Consider the following 18161-nt stretch of genomic DNA (forward strand, 5'->3'; position numbering starts at 1 on the left):
CCGGGACAATGGGGCTGTGTGCTCTGGGCCGTGGGAGCCCAGGGCCGCCACAAGCCGGGGCCGGACAGGGGGCAGCGCTGCCGGGGGCGGAGGGCGCGGGGGCGGGATTTCGAGAAACTTAAGTGCGGCCCCAGGGTCAGCTGGGGCCGGAGAGGTCCGAGGGGCACCGGAGGCCGCTGCGCGCGGTATCTCGGTGCTGGAGAAGCGGAGGCGGGGCGGGGGTCCCGGCGGTGGGAGACCAGTCGGATCAGGGCGTGGCTTGGAACTCGGCGACGGATTGGACGCCAGGGAGCGGGCGGGGTGGGGCCGGGTGGGGGCGCGGACCCTGAGACCACCCGGAGCTGTGCCCAGGCTGCGCGAGGTCACGGCGGGAATTCTGGTGCAGTGAGTGACTCAGCCCCCGGAAGGCTCTAAACTGCGTGCGTGTGAGGCGGGCGAGGACGGGGGCGGGGGTCCCGCGCCGGAAGTGGAGGGGCGACCCAGAGGCCGTGAGGCCGGGAGGAAATGGGGGGGCTGCGGTTCCGGGAGACCCTGTCCTTACCGCGGCTGCAGAGGCGGGGTTCCCCCAGGTGGCGGAGACGGGGCGGGGCTCCCCCAGGTGGCGGGGGCGGGGCGCCGCGCCCAGGCAGGGACAGGGGCGGGACCCCGCCTCCCGTGCTCTCTCGGCTGCCCGCGCTCAACGCACCGGACGCTCCTCCGCTCCTGCGGTGGTCACCAGGCTATGGGTCTGGGGCCTACCCCGACCCTCCGGGAGGCCGCCCCGTCTGCGGCGTGACGGGCGGCCCAGGTGAGCCTGGTACTGACAGTGGTGGGTGGGCGCGCGTCCCGGGGAGGGCGCGGCACGTGCCTGTGGGGCCCGGGCACCGCCCCCTCCTCCCCTCGGTCCCAGCTCCTCCTCCAGCCCAGGGGCGCCCGCCCGCCACCGCCTTCCTGACCGCCCCCTTTGTCTGGGAGGCCGCCAGGGTCCTCCGTCGCACTCGGAATGGCCCGATGCCCCTCCCGCTTTGGGAGCACTCGCGCCCAAAACCCGCCGCCCAACTTCTGGGGCTGCATAGCTGTCCATTCTGGTCGACCTGGTCACTGATGTAGGAAAGAAGGACCGCCAAGAAAGAATTCTTGAGACATCTTTGGTGCAAAAAGGTGGTTTTATTAAAGCACGGGGACAGGACCCGTGGGCAGAAAGAGGTGCCACTGGGGTCTTGAGGAGTGGCCCATTATATACTTTCAAGTTGGGAGGGGGTTAGGGATCCCTAAGTCTCTAAGGAATTCTGGAAGCAAGGTTTCCAGGACCTTGAGGGGGTTAGCTCTTGTTGGGGAAAGGTCATTTATTACCGTCTAATAAAACCTTAGTCATGAGACCCTTCCGATGTATGTCTGTGGGCCATATGCTTGGGGGATGATTGCTAACATGTATCTTGGGTTTAGAGGTAAAGGACATTTCCAAAGGAATGTTTATATGTTAAAATAGACTTACAGGATCCGGGGCGGGGGGGGTCGGGCTAGGATTGTCTTTTGCCCTTAGCAAAGTATTAACATCCAGGCAGTTGGGTCCCTAGAGGAATGTCACTCTGCCTGTTTCAAGGACTTGTCAATGTGCTGTAGGTAGTAAGGAAATTTAATAGTTTTTTCTTCTGCCTTTGTTTCCCACATCATTCCCCCCTGAACAGTTTTGACCCTTAAATCTTTAAGGTTGCTGAAGGTGGAAGGTCTCACCTTCTGCAACTTCTTCCCGCTGAATAGGGGCATAGAGAGGCCCCTGCCTACGGGTCAACATTGGTCAGCTGGGGCTTATATAGATATAGGAGTTACAAAAGGCATAGGCAGCTGAATCCAAGGGAGACTGCATGTGTGGATCTCCCTGAGTGGAAGGGATCATCTCTTGGCTTGAAGTTATGGCAGCGAAGGTGTGTTGGCACCAAGTGGAGAGACATGGGAGAAAACAGCAAAACATAAGTACAACAAAAAGAAAAGCCCAAATAACAGTCCTTTGATAGTTGACAAAAATCCTCTTCCAGTCCAGAAGTTTAACCAATCATTAAAGGAAAGAGAGGGATCGTCTAAAGGGCCAATTTGAGTATTCATGTCAGAAACCCGGAAATATTTTGTGGTAATCTGGAACGTATATACAGCATTCTGTTTTTGTGATAGCAGAAGTTCCACCTTGTATAGCAGTTAAAACATCTAATGCCATGCTATTATGTAAAACTGCCTTACACGTTTGTTTTACTTCAGTATTTAGTAGAAAAATGCTATTTTGAGTGTCATTTAGGGCTTTGACCTTGTACTTATTAAGAGCTTCCATGTGCCAAACAACACCCTCTGGTCCCAAAGAGGGAACAAAAATGAATGTTAGATGGTCATACCAATGAAACACAGAACGCGTCCACCGTTGCATTAAATTTGGAAGGTTGGCTGGGTTGGTAATGGTTTTAAGAATGCATCCGTGCATCCAGGCAAAACCTAGTACAGTGGCCTATCCAGCCTGGGGGAAGCCAGGGAAACAAGTTAGAGCCGCATAGCCATTGGGTCCCGTTAGGAGACAGTCATCTAATTCTGGGCCTCCTGTAACTGCAGTCAAGATATCAAGGGTATTCAGTTTTGGAGGGTCAGCTTTTGAATTTGTGTAATAAAAGACGGCTCGTTGTCACTTTATAGGGACCAAGGGAATCCAAATCTACAGAGAGTTTCTCTTAGCAAAGTTTTTGCCACCTCCGTGGCCTTTTTACCCAAATCAGGAGCCTGGTGTAAACCCTGTATTACCTTCCCTTGCTTATTTTTGGGTATAAAGACTTTTCCCTCATTGTTTTTTTTTTTTTTTTTTTTTAAGATTTTATTTATTGGGGCACCTGGGTGGCTCAGTTGGTTAAGCGACTGCCTTCGGCTCAGGTCATGATCCTGGAGTCCCGGGATCGAGTCCCGCATCGGGCTCCCTGCTCGGCAGGGAGTCTGCTTCTCCCTCTGACCCTCCCCCCTCTCATGCTCTCTCTCTCTGTCTCATTCTCTCTCTCAAATAAATAAATAAAATCTTAAAAAAAAAAAAGAACACTTATAAGATTTTATTTATTTATTTGAGAGAGAGAGCGCATGAGAGGGGGGAGGGTCAGAGGGAGAAGCAGACTCCCTGCCGAGCAGGGAGCCCGATGCGGGACTCGATCCCGGGACTCCAGGATCATGACCTGAGCCGAAGGCAGTCGCTTAACCAACTGAGCCACCCAGGTGCCCGATTTTTCCCTCATTGTTAACAAGCCAGTCCTGTACATTTCTTGGTCTGAATAGGCTGGGCTTAAGGACTTTATTGGAGTTAAGACTGGTAAAAGACTTATATTTGTTTATTTTGTGCTGCCTGCTTTGGCTGCACAGTCTCCCAAATTGTTTCCTTTAGATGCTAAGGTCATATTCTTTGATGTCCTTTGAGGTGAATTATAGTTACCTCCTGAGGTAGGTGTACAGCCTCAAGAAGAGTCCTAATTTCAGACCCATATTTGATTGGGGAGTTATGGCTTGATAATAATCCCTTCTCCTTCCAAATCGCTCCGTGGGCATGTAGGACTAGGAAGGCATATTTGGAGTCAGTACAAGTATTACTTTTTAAGGCTTTGGCAATTGCAAGCATGAGTGAGCACTGTAGCTTACCCAGCTTTTCTTAATTCCTTTTTCCATGAAACTATTGCCATCAGCAAACCAACTGTCATCTGCATTTTTGATAGGGGAATCTTTTATTTATTTATTTATTTGACAGAGAGAGACACAGCGAGAGAGGGAACACAAGCAGGGGGAGTGGGAGAGGAAGAAGCAGGTTTCCCGCTGAGCGGGGAGCCCAATGCGGGGCTCGATCCCAGGACCCTGGGATCATGACCCAAGCCGAAGGCAGATGCCCAACGACTGAGCCACCCAGGTGCCCCTTGATAGGGGAATCTTTTAAATCTGGTTGACTAGAATAAACAAGATCAATAACCTCTAAACAGTTATACTCTATAGAGAAGTACGATGGTCAGGTCCAGGCATAAGGGTAGCTGGGTTTAAAGTTTGACAGGTTTTAAGTATTATTTCAGGCGTATCTATAAGCATAGCCTGGTATTTAATAAGTCGGCCTCCATCATCCATTGGTGACCTTTGGTCTCTAAGATATTCTGGACCTGATGCGAAGTCCTTCTAGCCAAGGACTGTCCCATAGTGAGCTTTGAGGAGCCTTTTACCAGGCAGGCTATTGTATGCTTGGCTAAAGCCTTTGTTTGCAATTGTATCTCAATAGAGGTGACTTCTAGGATAAATATGACTATGAGGGATAAAGCCATCAAGAAGCCCTCTTTGTTTGAGGTCCATTGTTAACAGTATCCTAATTATAAAGAATCATTGGCAAGTGGGAGAAGACTTGTCAAGAGATAAGGGCATCCCCAAGTGCATCATCCAATCCAATCATAAACAAAGTGGGGTCACCCATTATTTCCACAAGCCTACATAGTGGGGTATGCTCTGGCTTTTAGGGAACGATTTCATCATCCCAGCCACATAGAATTGGTCAAGGTGCTAGTTGAGTTATATAATCACTGGGGAATCAATCCCATTTTCCAGTTGTTTAAATAATCATATGCCCATGGGGTCCTGTTATTATCCCCACAGAATAACAAGCATGAAGCGGCGCCTGGGTGGCTCAGTCGTTAAGCGTCTGCCTTCCGCTCAGGTCATGATCCCAGGGTCCTGGGATCGAGTCCTGCATCGGGCTCCCTGCTCGGCGGGAAGCCTGTTTCTCCCTCTCCCACTCCCCCTGCTTGTGTTCCTGCTCTCGCTATCTCTGTCTCTGTCAAATAAATAAATAAAATCTTAAAAAAAAAACCAAGCATGAAGATTGTCTCTACGAGCTATTGTGGCAATTTTTCTCAAGTTTACCTCCAGTTGTCTAGCATAGGTAAACAACAAACATTTAAAGACAATCAGATCTAGAATTTAACATCCACAAAGGTGTGTTATTGGAACATGATTTTTCTCTCTAAAATAACCCTTCTTTCCAAAGATAGCCAAATCAAGACTAATTTGTAAGTCCAATTTTAACAAACTTGGCCTAATTATTTATATAAGCTCAGCAAGAATAGTGATTGATCATACAGATCTTTTAGAATCTGTTTTGCTGGAACTTTTTTTTTTTAAGATTTTATTTATTCATTTGGCAAAGGGAGACACAATGAGAGAGGGAACACAAGCAGGAGAAGTGGGAGAGAGAGAAGCAGGCTTCCCGTGGAGCAGGGAGCCTGACGTGGGGCTCGATCCCAGGACCCTGGGACCACGAACTGAGCCGAAGGCAGACGCTTAATGACTGAGCCACCCAGGCGCCCTTGCTGGAACTTTTTATAAGGAATCTCTAGGTTGAACTTTTAGTAGCCTCTCCAGGCCAGAAGCCAAGCCAAGTGCTTGCCATCAGACATGCCTGCAATACCTGTAGATGTGGGCGGATTCCTCTTCATGAGGTTCCCAAACTATCTGGAGATTCTTGCACCTGCCAGGAAGTGACATTTTTTACTTACCTGGTAAGGCTGCTGGGAACTCTGTAAGCAAGGTATCAGACCAACATTTCCAAGGGGCTTTATGGTTCCAGGTTTCAAAATTGGACTTACAAATTAGTCTTGATTTGGCTATCTTTGGAAAGAAGGGTTATTTTAGAGAGAAAAATCATGTTCCAATAACACACCTTTGTGGATGTTAAATTCTAGATCTGATTGTCTTTAAATGTTTGTTGTTTACCTATGCTAGACAACTTGAAGTAAACTTGAGAAAAATTGCCACAATAGCTCGTATAGACACTCTTCATGCTTGTTATTCTGTGGGGATAATAACAGGACCCCATGGGCCTGCTTTTTTTTTTTTTTAAGATTTTATTTATTTGAGAGAGAGAGAGAGAGAGCATGCACAGAAGAAGGGGGGAGGGACAGAGGGAGAGGGAGAAGCAGACTCCCTGCTGAGCAGGGAGCCCGACGTGGGACTCTATCCCAGGACCCTGGGATCATGACCTGAGCCAAAGGCAGATGCTCAACCGACTGAGCCACCCAGGTGCCCCAGTCAACTTTAGTTTCTTAAAGCTGTTTGGTCATATCTGAGTCTATGCATGTCTCTCTCAAATATGACATTCCAGTCAAAGCCTTGGTAAAATAACCAATGTTTCCAATGGTGTCCTGTTAAAAGGAGAACAGATTCTTATTAAACTTATGCCAATAACTATGATTGCCATGGAAGAAAGAATACTTACTGAGACCTTTTTAATTTCAGAGGGTTCAGGTAGGGAGAAAAGTTAAATGCATGAATTTGTTCACAAATGAATACTTTTATTACATTTCTGTAAGTCATAGGTATCTTAAGAGAAAGTTTCCTTAATCTGGAAGAGTGAACATTAGAGAACCAGCAATGTTTCAAACAAGTGTCACAAAACTATAATCATCATTTTAGTTCATTTAGTACCATGGTACTAATTCTTGTTTAATTTGAATGCAGCTTTTTAGTTAGTTCTGGAAATTCTTACCCATTTCAGTTTTGATCTTAAAGATATTAAATTCCTGTATTTGTCCTAAAAGTCCTTTTTATGAATCTCCTTGAAGATGAAACTCATTTTTTTAAAAGATTTTATTTTATTTATTTGAGAGAGAGAGAGAGAGCATGGGAGGGGGGAGTGTCAGAGGGAGAAGCAGACTCCCCGCCGAGCAGGGAGCTCAAATGGGACTCTTCCCGGGATTCCAGGATCATGACCTGAGCTGAAGGCAGTCACTTAACCGCCTGAGCCACCCAGGTGCCCCTAAGATGAAACTCATTTTGCAAGAGAATAAGAAAAACTATAAATGACAAAAGCTCAGAAATGGACATTGTTAATGATCTGATATGAGAGTTCATTATGATGCAATTGACAAGGAAACTCAGTTATTTCTGTGACATATAACACTTCAATAGCCATAATATCGAGTGATGTTGACCTTATACCGGAATGTAACATACCAAACAAATAGGCCTAATTAGTCAATGAGACTTTGTTCACGATTTCAATCTTGGGGAAGCTTGTTAAAGCACATGCCTAAATAGGATTAGGGATGGTCGGGCGCCTGAGAGGCTCAGTGTGTTAAGCATCTGTCCTGGAATTGAGCCCTGCATCCCTGCATTGGGCTCTCTGCTCAGCGGGGAGCCTGCTTCTGCCTCTCCCTCTGCCTGCACTCTGCCTACTTGTGCTCTCTCTCTGTCAAATGAATGAATAAAATCTTAAAAAAAAAAATCCTGGGGCGCCTGGGTGGCTCAGTCGTTGGGTGTCTGCCTTTGACTCAGGTCATGATCACAGGGTCCTAGGATCGAGTCCCACGTCGGGCTCCCTGCTCTGCGGGAAGCCTGCTTCTCCCTCTCCCACCCCCCGCCCCCGCTTGTGTTCCCTCTCTTGCTGTGTCTCTCTCTGTCAAATAAATAAAATCTTAAAAAAAAAAAAAATCCATTCACTTCAATCTTAGTCCATCCTGACCACACCTAAAATTTTTCCAAAGATTTCCCATCACAAACCTACAACTTTCCTTTGCATTCAGATTTTGTCCCAAGCCATTTCTTTCTAAACAACCAGTTTCATTTAGGACAAAATTACCTTCTTTTACCTTCAACAAAAATGTATTTCCAATCCTTAGATCTTTCTTTCATATGCAGAGTTGCTTTTCTTATTTCCATCAGTCTTAATTACAGTTAGTAGAATTTTTCACTCTTAGAAACCTTAGTCTCGGGGCACCTGGGTGGCTCAGTCCGTTAAGCGACTGCCTTCGGCTCAGGTCATGATCCCAGAGTCCTGGGATCACCTGCTTCTCCCTCTCTTCCCCACTTGTGCTTTCTCTCACTATCTCTTTCCCTCTCAAATAAATGAATAAAATCTTAAAAAAAAAAAAAAAAAAGAAAGAAAAAAGAAACCTTAGTCTCCAGTGAAAACTAAGTAGTAACCAATTGTGAGCTGTTTCACAAGCACAAAGCATGTTTACCAGCAGACCCAAATATTCCTTGTTTCTTTGGAATAAGAAGTCAAAAGCATAAACCTATGTCAGTTATCAATGATTTAGCACTTTATCCTATTTGGAAAAGACCTAGATGTCCAACGAATTTAATCCCATTTATCATCCAAGCAAAACTTTAAAGTTTCAGGTTATCAAAGACTTTGAAAGCTATCTTAACAATTACCTATGAAAACTTTGATGAGAATGACAACCATCATTTTTGTCATTTTTTCGCTAAGAGATAACACGAACTTATTTGACCTTCAGTAAGCCTAGATAGAATAAAAGTTTCACATTTAGTGCTGATAACTTGAAAAGACCCGTCTATCTTAATTAAACCAACAAACTTAACTTAGTTTAAATACTGAGTTATGTTCCACCTGGATCCTCCCCATTGTCAAATTTTACCTGAGATACTGGTGGAGAAATCAGGAGTGGGTGGTGTTAGGTCCATGCTCCTTGATAGTGAGGGTAGGAGGAGAAGCCCAATGGTGCTGGAGGCACCGAGCCTGGTATAGAAGCCAGTTATGTAGGCCACGCCCAAGGTGGTGTGAAAACAGGAGGAGGGGGAGGGGAAGGCAGAAGAGGCAAAGTGCTGCTAGAAGACCCAGAAAGGGTTCCCAGTTCTAGAGGTCGTCAGCTCCGACAGAGGAGCGAACACCATGTTTTCCCGCCAACAAGGGGGAACAGGCAGTCCTTGTCAGGCCAGAGAAGATAGGGAATTTCCCTGAAACAAAGGGAGTTTTGGCAGCTACTTGGGAATATTCCTTAAAGTACCCTGTCCCAAGGTAGACTAAGCACAGCTGGCTCTAGTTATAGCCATTAACCCGGAAAATGAGTGAGGGAGAAGCCCCCACATCTATTAGGAGGAGGAACAGTGAGAGAGAGAATCAGAGTCCCCTTTGCTAGGGATGGCCTGCGTTTTCTCCAGCAACCTGGGTTTATTTGGAGGAGGCCTATTTAGATAATTATCATCCAATATGTCAGGGGGAGTTTACTAGTCAACACGTTCGGGCAAACACAGTCTGCAAGAGGCCCTTAGGTCGGGGTCCCGGTGTAGAGCAATGAAGGCCTAGGTATGAACAGTGAAGGTACCCTAGGTCCATTTACCCTATTTTCTAAAGAAAAGATCTGATAGATCCCACTGAGGCCATGCAGGGTTACAGGAGCCCGGTCCTTTCCTAAGTTTTGCGATCTGAATTGTTTCCAGTGGGTTAAAAGGCACTCCAAAGGAGAATCCTTGGGAACTGAAGAGAAGGTCCATTACCTAGAAAATTCCCCGCCCCCCCACCCCGACTCCCAGGTATCATCCCACGCACAGGATATGTGAGAGGTTCCTGGTGTCAAAGTCCCCCAAACAAAATGACCACCACCACCGTTAAAGGCCCCTGTAGGAGGGATGCTAGTGTTCCCCTGCTTCCCCATTGCATCCTAGGCTACAGATGGGTGCCTGGCATATGAACCGAAATACCGTGCCTTGAAGGTCATACTGTCAAGGTCACACCTTATTTTACCTTGCCTTTAAGAACCCGCCATTTTTATCCCATGGAGAACACTAGAAAAGTTTTATAAGGGGAAATTACCAAATTTTGTAGCTTAAGTAGTTATTAGAGGACATTGACGGAACACGGTAAACAAAGAAGTCCATCATGATCTAAGCAACATTCCAACACATATAGTCCTTATAGCCAACTTCCCTAGGAAACAGTCCCGGTTGGGTTTTCATTCAATCGGGTACTGGTTTTGGCCGGCTCCCAGTGGAGGTCCCATGGCCAGAAATGGCTAGACCAGGGATGTGAAAGGGATCATATTAGATCAATCAGGAGTAAACCTCATGTGGGAATCTTTTTTTTTTTTTAAGATTTTATTTATTTATTTGAGAGAATGAAATAGAGAGAGCATGAAAGGGGGGAGTGTCAAAGGGAGAAGGAGACTTCCTGCCAAGCCGGGAGCCCAATGAGGGACTCGATCCCAGGACTCCAGGATCATGACCTGAGCCGAAGGCAGTCGCTTAACCAACTGAGCCACCCAGGTGCCTCCTGACACGGGACTCTCAAGATTGGCAGCCGTCCTGGTGACTTAGGTGGCTGTCCCATGCCCAAGACAGACAACTTTGTATAAGGACAGGAATAAAGAGAGGGCATCAAGTTTCTGGGTCTTATTACCATTCCGGCCAGGTACTAACTTCCAGCCAAAAGGCAGATTTTCTCCTCCCGGTAGAGTAGCCACGGGCTAGAGGATTGCAGCCTGAGCAATCGACATGCAAGTGTTCCAGTAAGACCGTACTCCTTGAAGGGCCCCTGGAATGAAAGTAAAGGAAGAGGAGAGAAAAGTACTCAGCAAGTTTGCACCGAGGCTCAGAGTCCAGTGTGACTCTGGACTCAAAGCCCTACATTGGGTACCATATGATGTAGGAAAGAATGTTAGGGTTCAAAGCCGACGGCCAAGAAAAGAATTCTTGAGACATCTTTGGTGCAAAAAGGTGGTCATGAGGGGTGACCCATTGTATACTTTCAAGGTGGGAAGGGGTTAGGGATCCCTAAGTCTCTAAGGAATTCTGGAAGCAAGGTTTCCAGGACCTTGAACGGGCTTGCTCTTGTTGGGGAAAGGTCATTTATTACCATCTGATAAAACCTTAGTCATGAGACCCTTCCGATGTATGTCGGTGGGCCATATGCTTGGGGGATGATTGCCAACACGTATCTTGGAGGACAGAAATAAAGGACATTTCCAAAGGAATGTTTATATGTTAAAGTAGACTTACAGGATCCTGGGGTCGGGGGGCGGGGGGGTGTCGGGCTAGGATTGTCTTTTACCCTTAGCAAAGTATTAACATCGAGACAGTTGGGTCCCCAGAGGAATGTCACTCTGCCTGTTTCAAGGACTTGTCAATGGGCTGTAGGTAGTAAGGAAATTTAATAATTTTTCTTCTGCCTTTGTTTCCCACATCACCCACCACCGCCACTTTACCCTGAGGCATCTGAGTTCGCGACCCTTGCCCTTCCTGTCCTGACCCTCCCCTCCGGCTGCTGCTTCCTCCTGGGTCCTTCCAACAAATGCCACCTGCACTGACCTCTCCCTCTGTGCCTCCAGATGGTCACCATGGGCCAGTGTTACTACAATGAGACCATCGGCTTCTTCTACAACAACAGTGGCAAGGAGCTCAGCTCCCACTGGCGGCCCAAGGATGTGGTTGTGGTGGCCCTGGGGCTGACTGTCAGCGTGCTGGTGCTGCTGACCAACTTGCTGGTCATCGCAGCCATCGCCTCCAACCGCCGCTTCCACCAGCCCATTTACTACCTGCTCGGCAACCTGGCCGCAGCCGACCTCTTTGCTGGCGTGGCCTACCTCTTCCTCATGTTCCACACGGGCCCTCGCACCGCCCGGCTCTCGCTGGAGGGCTGGTTCGTGCGGCAAGGCCTGCTGGACACGAGCCTGACCGCCTCGGTGGCCACCCTGCTAGCCATCGCCGTGGAGCGGCACCGCAGCGTGATGGCCGTGCAGCTGCACAGTCGCCTGCCCCGCGGCCGTGTCGTCCTGCTCATCGTGGGGGTGTGGGTGGCCGCGCTGGGCCTGGGGCTGCTGCCCGCCCACTCGTGGCACTGCCTCTGTGCCCTGGACCGCTGCTCACGCATGGCCCCCCTGCTCAGCCGCTCCTACCTGGCCGTCTGGGCCCTGTCCAGCCTGCTTGTCTTCCTGCTCATGGTGGCTGTCTACACCCGCATTTTCTTCTATGTGAGGCGGAGGGTGCAGCGCATGGCGGAGCACGTCAGCTGCCACCCCCGCTACCGAGAGACCACACTCAGCCTGGTCAAGACCGTTGTCATTATCCTGGGTGAGTGAGTGCCCTCAGCTGGCCCAGGGTTGCAGGAACCCTGCTGCCCCCCCAACTCCCACGAGACATGGGAGGGGACCATTTGGGTGGGGAATGTTCTCCAAGGAGGTGACATCTGAGCAGAGACCTGAATGCTGGGGAAGGGAAGAGTTCCAGGCCGAGGGAACAGAAGGTGAGAGCCCCACAGGACCGGGCCAAATGCCTCCAAATAAGAGGAGGAGGAGGAGGAGGCCCGAGTGGCTGGAGAGAAGCAGGAGAGGTGGTCAGCACCGCCTCGAAGGGCACAGGCAAGAGTCAGATTGTGTTCTGAGTTCCGTGGGAAGCCCTCCCGAGTTCTTAGCAGGGAGCGATGAGGTCAGTCTGGCTGTAGAGTGGTCTGAGTGGGGGAGGCGACACGTGCATCCCGTGAGGATACACGCCCCTACCCCAAGAACAAGGAGTGACTCTTCCCCATGACCCCTCTTTCCCCCACCTGGTAACTGGCCTGTCCCACAGTGACCTCCTTTCCCCCACAGAACAAATCTCCATGTAGAAATGTCCAGCGCCCTGTCTACCATGTACCAGTCAGGAAAGGCATCCCTTTCTGGCGGACACATCAGAGAAAGGTGTCAGGCCGCTGTGGCCCTGCAAACTACACAGCTGTTGTCTGAGCTCTGGAGGACCCCCCCCCCCCGAGCCCTGAGCTCTGAGCTGGGGTGCTGGGCCCCCAGAGCTGGCCCCGCTCACCTCAGGCTCCATCCTGCAGGGGCGTTCGTGGTCTGCTGGACGCCAGGCCAGGTGGTGCTGCTCCTGGACGGTCTGGGCTGCAAGTCCTGCAACGTTCTGGCCGTGGAGAAGTATTTCCTACTCTTGGCTGAGGCCAACTCACTGGTCAATGCCGTGGTGTACTCATGCCGAGATGCTGAGATGCGCCGCACCTTCCGCCGCCTCCTCTGCGGTCTGTGCCTTCGCCGGTCCACCCACGAGTCTGCCCGCTACGCACCCTCCACCCGAACAGGTCCCAGCACTCGCATCATGCTTCCAGAGAATGGCCACCCCCTGATGGACTCCACCCTTTAGCAGATGCACCGGGCTCTACCTAAGCTGCAGGACAGACCCTCAGTCCGCCGTGGCATGACGCCCCTGCCAGCCTTCCCCAGGCCCACAGCTCTGCCTGCCTCCGGGGCCCGGGGGTGTGGGGTCATCTCTAAATGCCCAGGAGAGAGTCCGAGGGGGTTCAGGAATCTGCTCTTCAATCATCTCAGGTTGTGGAGTTTTTTAACTGACACTTTTTAACTGCACATCCCTGGTATACCCTGTGGACCACTTCTTTGTCTGTGGTGGTGTGGGTGTTAAAGATGGGGGAGATGAGGGCTCTCTCAGGCCACTCTGCCCAGTGCGACAGGGTGACAAGGATGGCCCATGGATGCACCATCTGCCCGAAGCTGATTCTTTAGGGGCACAGACTGAGGGGTGCTGCGCATGAGCTGGGAAAAGGTTTTTGGCCCCTTGCAGCCTCTGGGGTCTTGCCTGTCCCAATTAGAATTGAGGAGGGTTTGTGGGGAGAGCATGATATAAGGAGTAAACCTTTCTTTCCACTGAGGTCTCCAGAGCATTTTCTGTCATCAGCTCAGATAGTCCGTCTGTCCCTGTGTTCCAGAATTGTCCGCCTCAGCTCGGGCTAGGCTGGGATCTCCTCAGCCCTGTTCTCTTTCCTCTTGAGCTCTGCACAGCTATTATTCCATCTCTCTCTCTCTCTTTAAATCCTATACACAACATGGGGCTCGACCTCATAACCCCGAGATCAAGAGTGGCAGGCTCTCCTGACAGCCAGCCAGGCGCCCCTCTCCATCTCTCCTGTTGGAGGTCTTGCATCCGTTCTGTGTGTTCCCCTGCCTCTAACTCCCCGCCCCCGTCTGTCTCTGTCCTCTGGAGCCCACAGTGGTCTCTGACCTGCATGAGCCCTCTTTCTCCTGCCTGCCCTTTCGTCTGGGTCCGGGTTATTAACAGTCAGGCGTGTCCATCCCATTGCGCACCCCACCACCTACATCCATCCATACCTACAGGCCGGGGGGAGTGGAGCCCGTGAAGCAGGATGCAGGATTTGAGAGCTTCCATTTCTCAAGCTCCTCGGATGTGCCTGGCATGCTGATAAGCACTGTAGGTGCATTATTTAATCATTACTTTCACCTTGTGGTGCGGATGCACACTTTGTGGCTCAGAGAGGTTGCAATCTGGCCTGTGGTTACACAGCTTCCAAGGGTCACAGAGATGAATCAAGGGACTAAAGAGAGGCCCCTGGAGAAAGAGTTTTGGATCCCCACAATGTCCCAAGTTGGTCACGACCTCAGCCTGGTTTTCCTCACCTCACCTCACAGCCCCCCAAGTCTTCAGACATGCCATGATGAGCCCCCTCTCAGATGCTCATGGAGGCACCCTGCCAGGTACAGTGTAGACCAGAATCTGGATTCTCTGCTTCCACTTCACCAGGGAGGAGACAGGGTTATAGCTCTACTCAAGGTTCACATGCTAAATAACAGCTAGAATGTGGACTCAGGCCTCCCATTAGAGGCCAAATTCTTAAGCCACTAAAGTACACATCGTGGAAGAATCAAAAACATCGAAGTCCTTCTACATTAAATGGGGCTAGGTTTCCCTTGGAGAAAACTTCCCCTGCCCTAAGACAGCTCTGTGTGGAGGCAAGAATGAACTGGGTTGCTGGGTACTTCAGGATCCAAGATGGACAGCAGGACTTACAGGGCCTGAGGCCAGAATCTCCAGAGATGGTGACCCAAGCGAGCCCTGTACACCATGGGCCTGGGCATAGGACCATGAAAGATGCAGTCCTTACCTCTGTGGAGCTCCAGGCCTACTGGACAGACAAACACTTTGGGTGCCAAAGCCAGTTCCTATGGGGTGGGGACCCGAAGTCCTCCCAAAAGCAGCTCTGTGTTTCACTTGCTCTTACATCAGCTTCCCCAGGTTCTAACCCACACTCCTCTGGTCTCCTTTGGCATCTTGTCCCATTGGTTTTTCCCTCCCTTGTAGGTCTCTCCGCCCTTCAAGCTTTGGCCCCTAAAGCTTTCAGCCCCATGCCCCCACCACTGTTCTCTGAAGAACACCAAAATTACCCACAACTTTTAGGCTTCCTGTGCAGGGCTGAAGTTTTGCGCAGGGCAACAGCTCTCCATGGGCCCCACACGTTCTAGTACTTCCTCTTACTGGGGCCCAGTGTTGGGTTTCCTTAATCAGGGAGCTTTCGAAGTGGTTCCTAACACTGGCCCACATCACTCATTTCCATTCGCTGCTGTCTTTTTTTTTGGAGTCCTCCAATCCAATCACCCCAGATGTTTTGAGTTTCCTCTCCAGCAGCAAAGGGAAGAAGATGGGCCCTGCCCTGAAGGGTTCCCAGAGAGGCTGAGGACTCTTTGTGAGCCTGCATCTGGAATCTGCCCTCAAAGCAAACAAGCTCCAGCAGGTCCCAATGACTTTGGAGAAGTGATTCACGTCCAGTCCGTTCCTTTTCTCTCACAGGACGATCCTTCTCTGACGCCGTGAGTTCTAATGGCTAGAAATAAAGACCTGTGGAGATTCACTCTTACTTGGGGTACACCTCAGAGGAGACCCTCAGGAAGCATCCTTCAGTAGTTCAGTGACCGCGTGCTTGGGTATTCTAGGTCCAGATTGCGGTAAATGGAGAGAATGAATAAAACCGAGGTCATTTATACGCCGGACCTTGAAAGGAGAATTGATTTGTGCAGCTGAGAAAATCACTCAGCCACCATCACCGCACACACCTGCACACCTCGTGGAAAGCTCCAAGGGGAAGGGCCGGGAGGCTGGGAGCCCGAGTGACCCATCTGATGGGGCTGAGACTGAGGGGACCACTGGGGGACTGAGGAGGGGTCTGGGACTCAAGGCTTCTGGAGATGAATGGTGGGTGTTGGTGGGGATCTGAGAATCGGATCTCTGAGAAGGAAGGGGTGGCTTGGAGGAAGAGTGGGGTACTCTGAGAAGTGGGGATTCGGAAGAGATGTGTGGGTTCCAGGGGAGGTGGGGGGATTTGAGGTATGGGGACACTGAGGAAGAATGGAAGGCTCTAAGGAGGAATGGGGGCTCAGGAGGAGTGGGAGCTCTGGTGGGGAGTAGAGGGCGCTGAGGAGATGGGGGGTTCGCTGAGGAGACTTGAGCGTCTCTGAGGAAATGCGGGACCTCTCTGAGGAGGTGTGGGGGCTGTGAGGAGATGTGAGGGGCCCTAAGAAGGATTAAGGTCTCTAAGCAGGAACCATTGCTCTGAGCAGGTGAGGGAGGAGGAATATGGGGGTGGAAGGAGGAGGGTGTGGGTGCGAAGAGCTGTTGCCTCGGCAACTCCCAACCGAGTCCTGGGTCGTTGAAAGGGTCTGTTAGGGGTGTGTCTGTGGGCGGTGCGCGGCGGCCCGGGCGGCGGCAGTTGGCTGGCGGAGACAGCGGGGCGTGTCCATGGGCGGTGCGCGGCCTCCCGGCTGGCGGCGATTGGCTGGAAGCGGTGGCGAGGGGTGGGGGTTGGGGCGCGCGCGCGCAGCGCGCGAGTGGCGGGGGTTGGCTGCGGCGCCCTTGTGAGCGCTCCAGGCCCGGCGGATCCCCCTCAGCGCTTTCCCGGCCCCACCGCCCATGGACTCCCCGCGGCGCCCCGCGCCGCCTCCCCCGGCCCCGCGCCGCCCGCCGCCCGGGCCTCCTCCGGGCCCCGACACAGGCGAGGTCCTGCAGCAGATCATGGCCATCACCGACCAGAGCCTGGAAGAGGCGCAGGCCAGGTGCTGCGCGGGCTCGATGGGGGCGGGGCCACCCCAAGTCGCGGCAGAGACGGGGGCGGGCCCAGGGGCCAGGGCCAAGTTGGCAGGGGGCCCGAGGGGTGAGGAGGGTGCAGGGTGGGGGGGGGTGCGTCTGTGGGCGGGGAGCGGGGAGGGGAGATGTGGGGGCTCGGGGAGGACTGAAAGGGGTTTCTGAGGCCGAGGAGATTTATGAGGTCAAATGCGACGGATTGAAAGGCTTATGGGGCAAGCAGCGGGTGATGGGTTTTAGGGGCCCATCCTGGGGCGAGAGAAATGGGTTTAAGGGGAGTGTGTGGATGGGGAGGTGTATGGTGAAAGGCGGTTTCGGGGTTTATGGAATGTAAGGGGTAAGAGGAGAGCAGGGGGCTGTAAGGGCTGAGAGATGGGATTTGTGAGGGATGGACAGCTAAATGGATGCATTAGTGGGACTTCTGAGGTGGGAAGTGTTTTTTGTTTTTGTTTTTTTAAAGATTTTATTTATTTATTTGACAGAGAGAGACACAGCGAGAGGCGGAACACAAGCAGGGGGAGTGGGGGAGGGAGAAGCAGGCTTCCCGCGGAGCAGGGAGCCCGATGTGGGGCTTGATCCCAGGACCCTGGGATCATGACCTGAGCCGAAGGCAGACGCTTAACGACTGAGCCACCCAGGCGCCCCTGAGGTGGGAAGTTTTGAGGGCAGATAATGGAGAGTGAGTTGTGGGCAGTGGGACTCAGGAATAAGGAGATGGGGGTGATTTGGTGTGTGAACCATCAGGAGAAGTTAGTGGGGGAGCTGGGTGGAAGGATGGAGAGCTGCCTTTTTGTTAACTGAGCAAATATTTATTAGACACTGTGTGGGGGACACCCAGCTGGGTGCTGACATAGTCCCTGCTCTCAAGCTCATAGTTAGAGGGAGAGAAAGTAAGTAGCAAAAACTAAGTATACATTGTGAGAAAACCTCGAAGAAAAGGAATAGCATGCTGGGGGAAGTCAGATGTAGAGAACACAGCACTTTCCGAGGCCCCGAGGTGGGAAAGAGCTGGAAGAAAGCAGAGCCAGAGACTTAAAGTCCTGAGTTCAATTTGGAGAGAGGTTGGAACCAGACCACACGGGGCCCACAAGTCTCAGGAAGGAGTTTCAGGAAGGAGTTTGGATTTTATTTCAATTGCAGTGAGAAGAATCAAAGCAGTTTTAAGATAACCTGTCCTGGGGCACCTGGGTGGCTCAGTCGGTTAAGTGACTGCCTTCGCTTCAGGTCGTGATCCCAGGGTCCTGGGATGGAGCCCCGCATCGGGCTCCTTGCTCAGCGGGAAGCCTGCTTCTTCCTCTTTCTCTGCCTGCTGTTCCCCCGGCTTGTGCTCTCTCTCTGTCAAATAAATAATTTTTTTTAATCTTAAAAAAAAAAAAAAAAGACGACCTGTCTTACCTACCTCTACCCACCACTTGTCATCCAGCCAGGAATGGTAGAATCTGCTTCACAAGGCAATCTATTGTGTTTGGGGTCTGCTTAAATTATTAGAAAATAGCAAAGGACCGAAGTCCTTTTGGAGGATGAGGCCTTGT

General features: G+C 51.2%; 2 protein-coding genes across 2 annotated transcripts in view; both read left to right on the forward strand.

Moving 5' to 3' along the window:
* The first annotated feature begins 492 nt into the window (after positions 1-492).
* Positions 493-15336, forward strand: LPAR2 (lysophosphatidic acid receptor 2). Its single transcript, XM_045863826.2, has 3 exons — positions 493-787; positions 11088-11829; positions 12575-15336. The coding sequence occupies exons 2-3, from the start codon at positions 11088-11090 to the stop codon at positions 12886-12888; spliced, it is 1056 nt and encodes a 351-aa protein (XP_045719782.1). The 5' UTR covers positions 493-787; the 3' UTR covers positions 12889-15336.
* Positions 15337-16380: 1044 nt separating this feature from the next.
* PBX4 (PBX homeobox 4) overlaps positions 16381-18161 on the forward strand; it is a 35231-nt gene continuing 33450 nt past the window's right edge. The window contains exon 1 of the mRNA XM_045863827.2: positions 16381-16601. Coding sequence (XP_045719783.1) covers positions 16459-16601 — 143 coding nt within the window. The 5' untranslated portion in view covers positions 16381-16458. The remainder of the gene's footprint in view (positions 16602-18161) is intronic.

The sequence above is a fragment of the Mirounga angustirostris genome, unplaced genomic scaffold (assembly GCF_029215605.1).
Source record: "Mirounga angustirostris isolate CCGP_5_RB_7025 unplaced genomic scaffold, mMirAng1.0.hap1 SCAF_1, whole genome shotgun sequence".
NCBI classification, from domain to species: Eukaryota; Metazoa; Chordata; class Mammalia; order Carnivora; family Phocidae; genus Mirounga; species Mirounga angustirostris.

Coding starts and splice junctions, on each gene's coding strand:
- LPAR2 (XM_045863826.2), top strand. CDS start 11,088: ATGGTCACCATGGGCCAGTGTTACTACAATGAGACCATCGGCTTCTTC. Junction 11,830..12,574: donor GACCGTTGTCATTATCCTGG/GTGAGTGAGTGC, acceptor TCCATCCTGCAG/GGGCGTTCGTGGTCTGCTGG.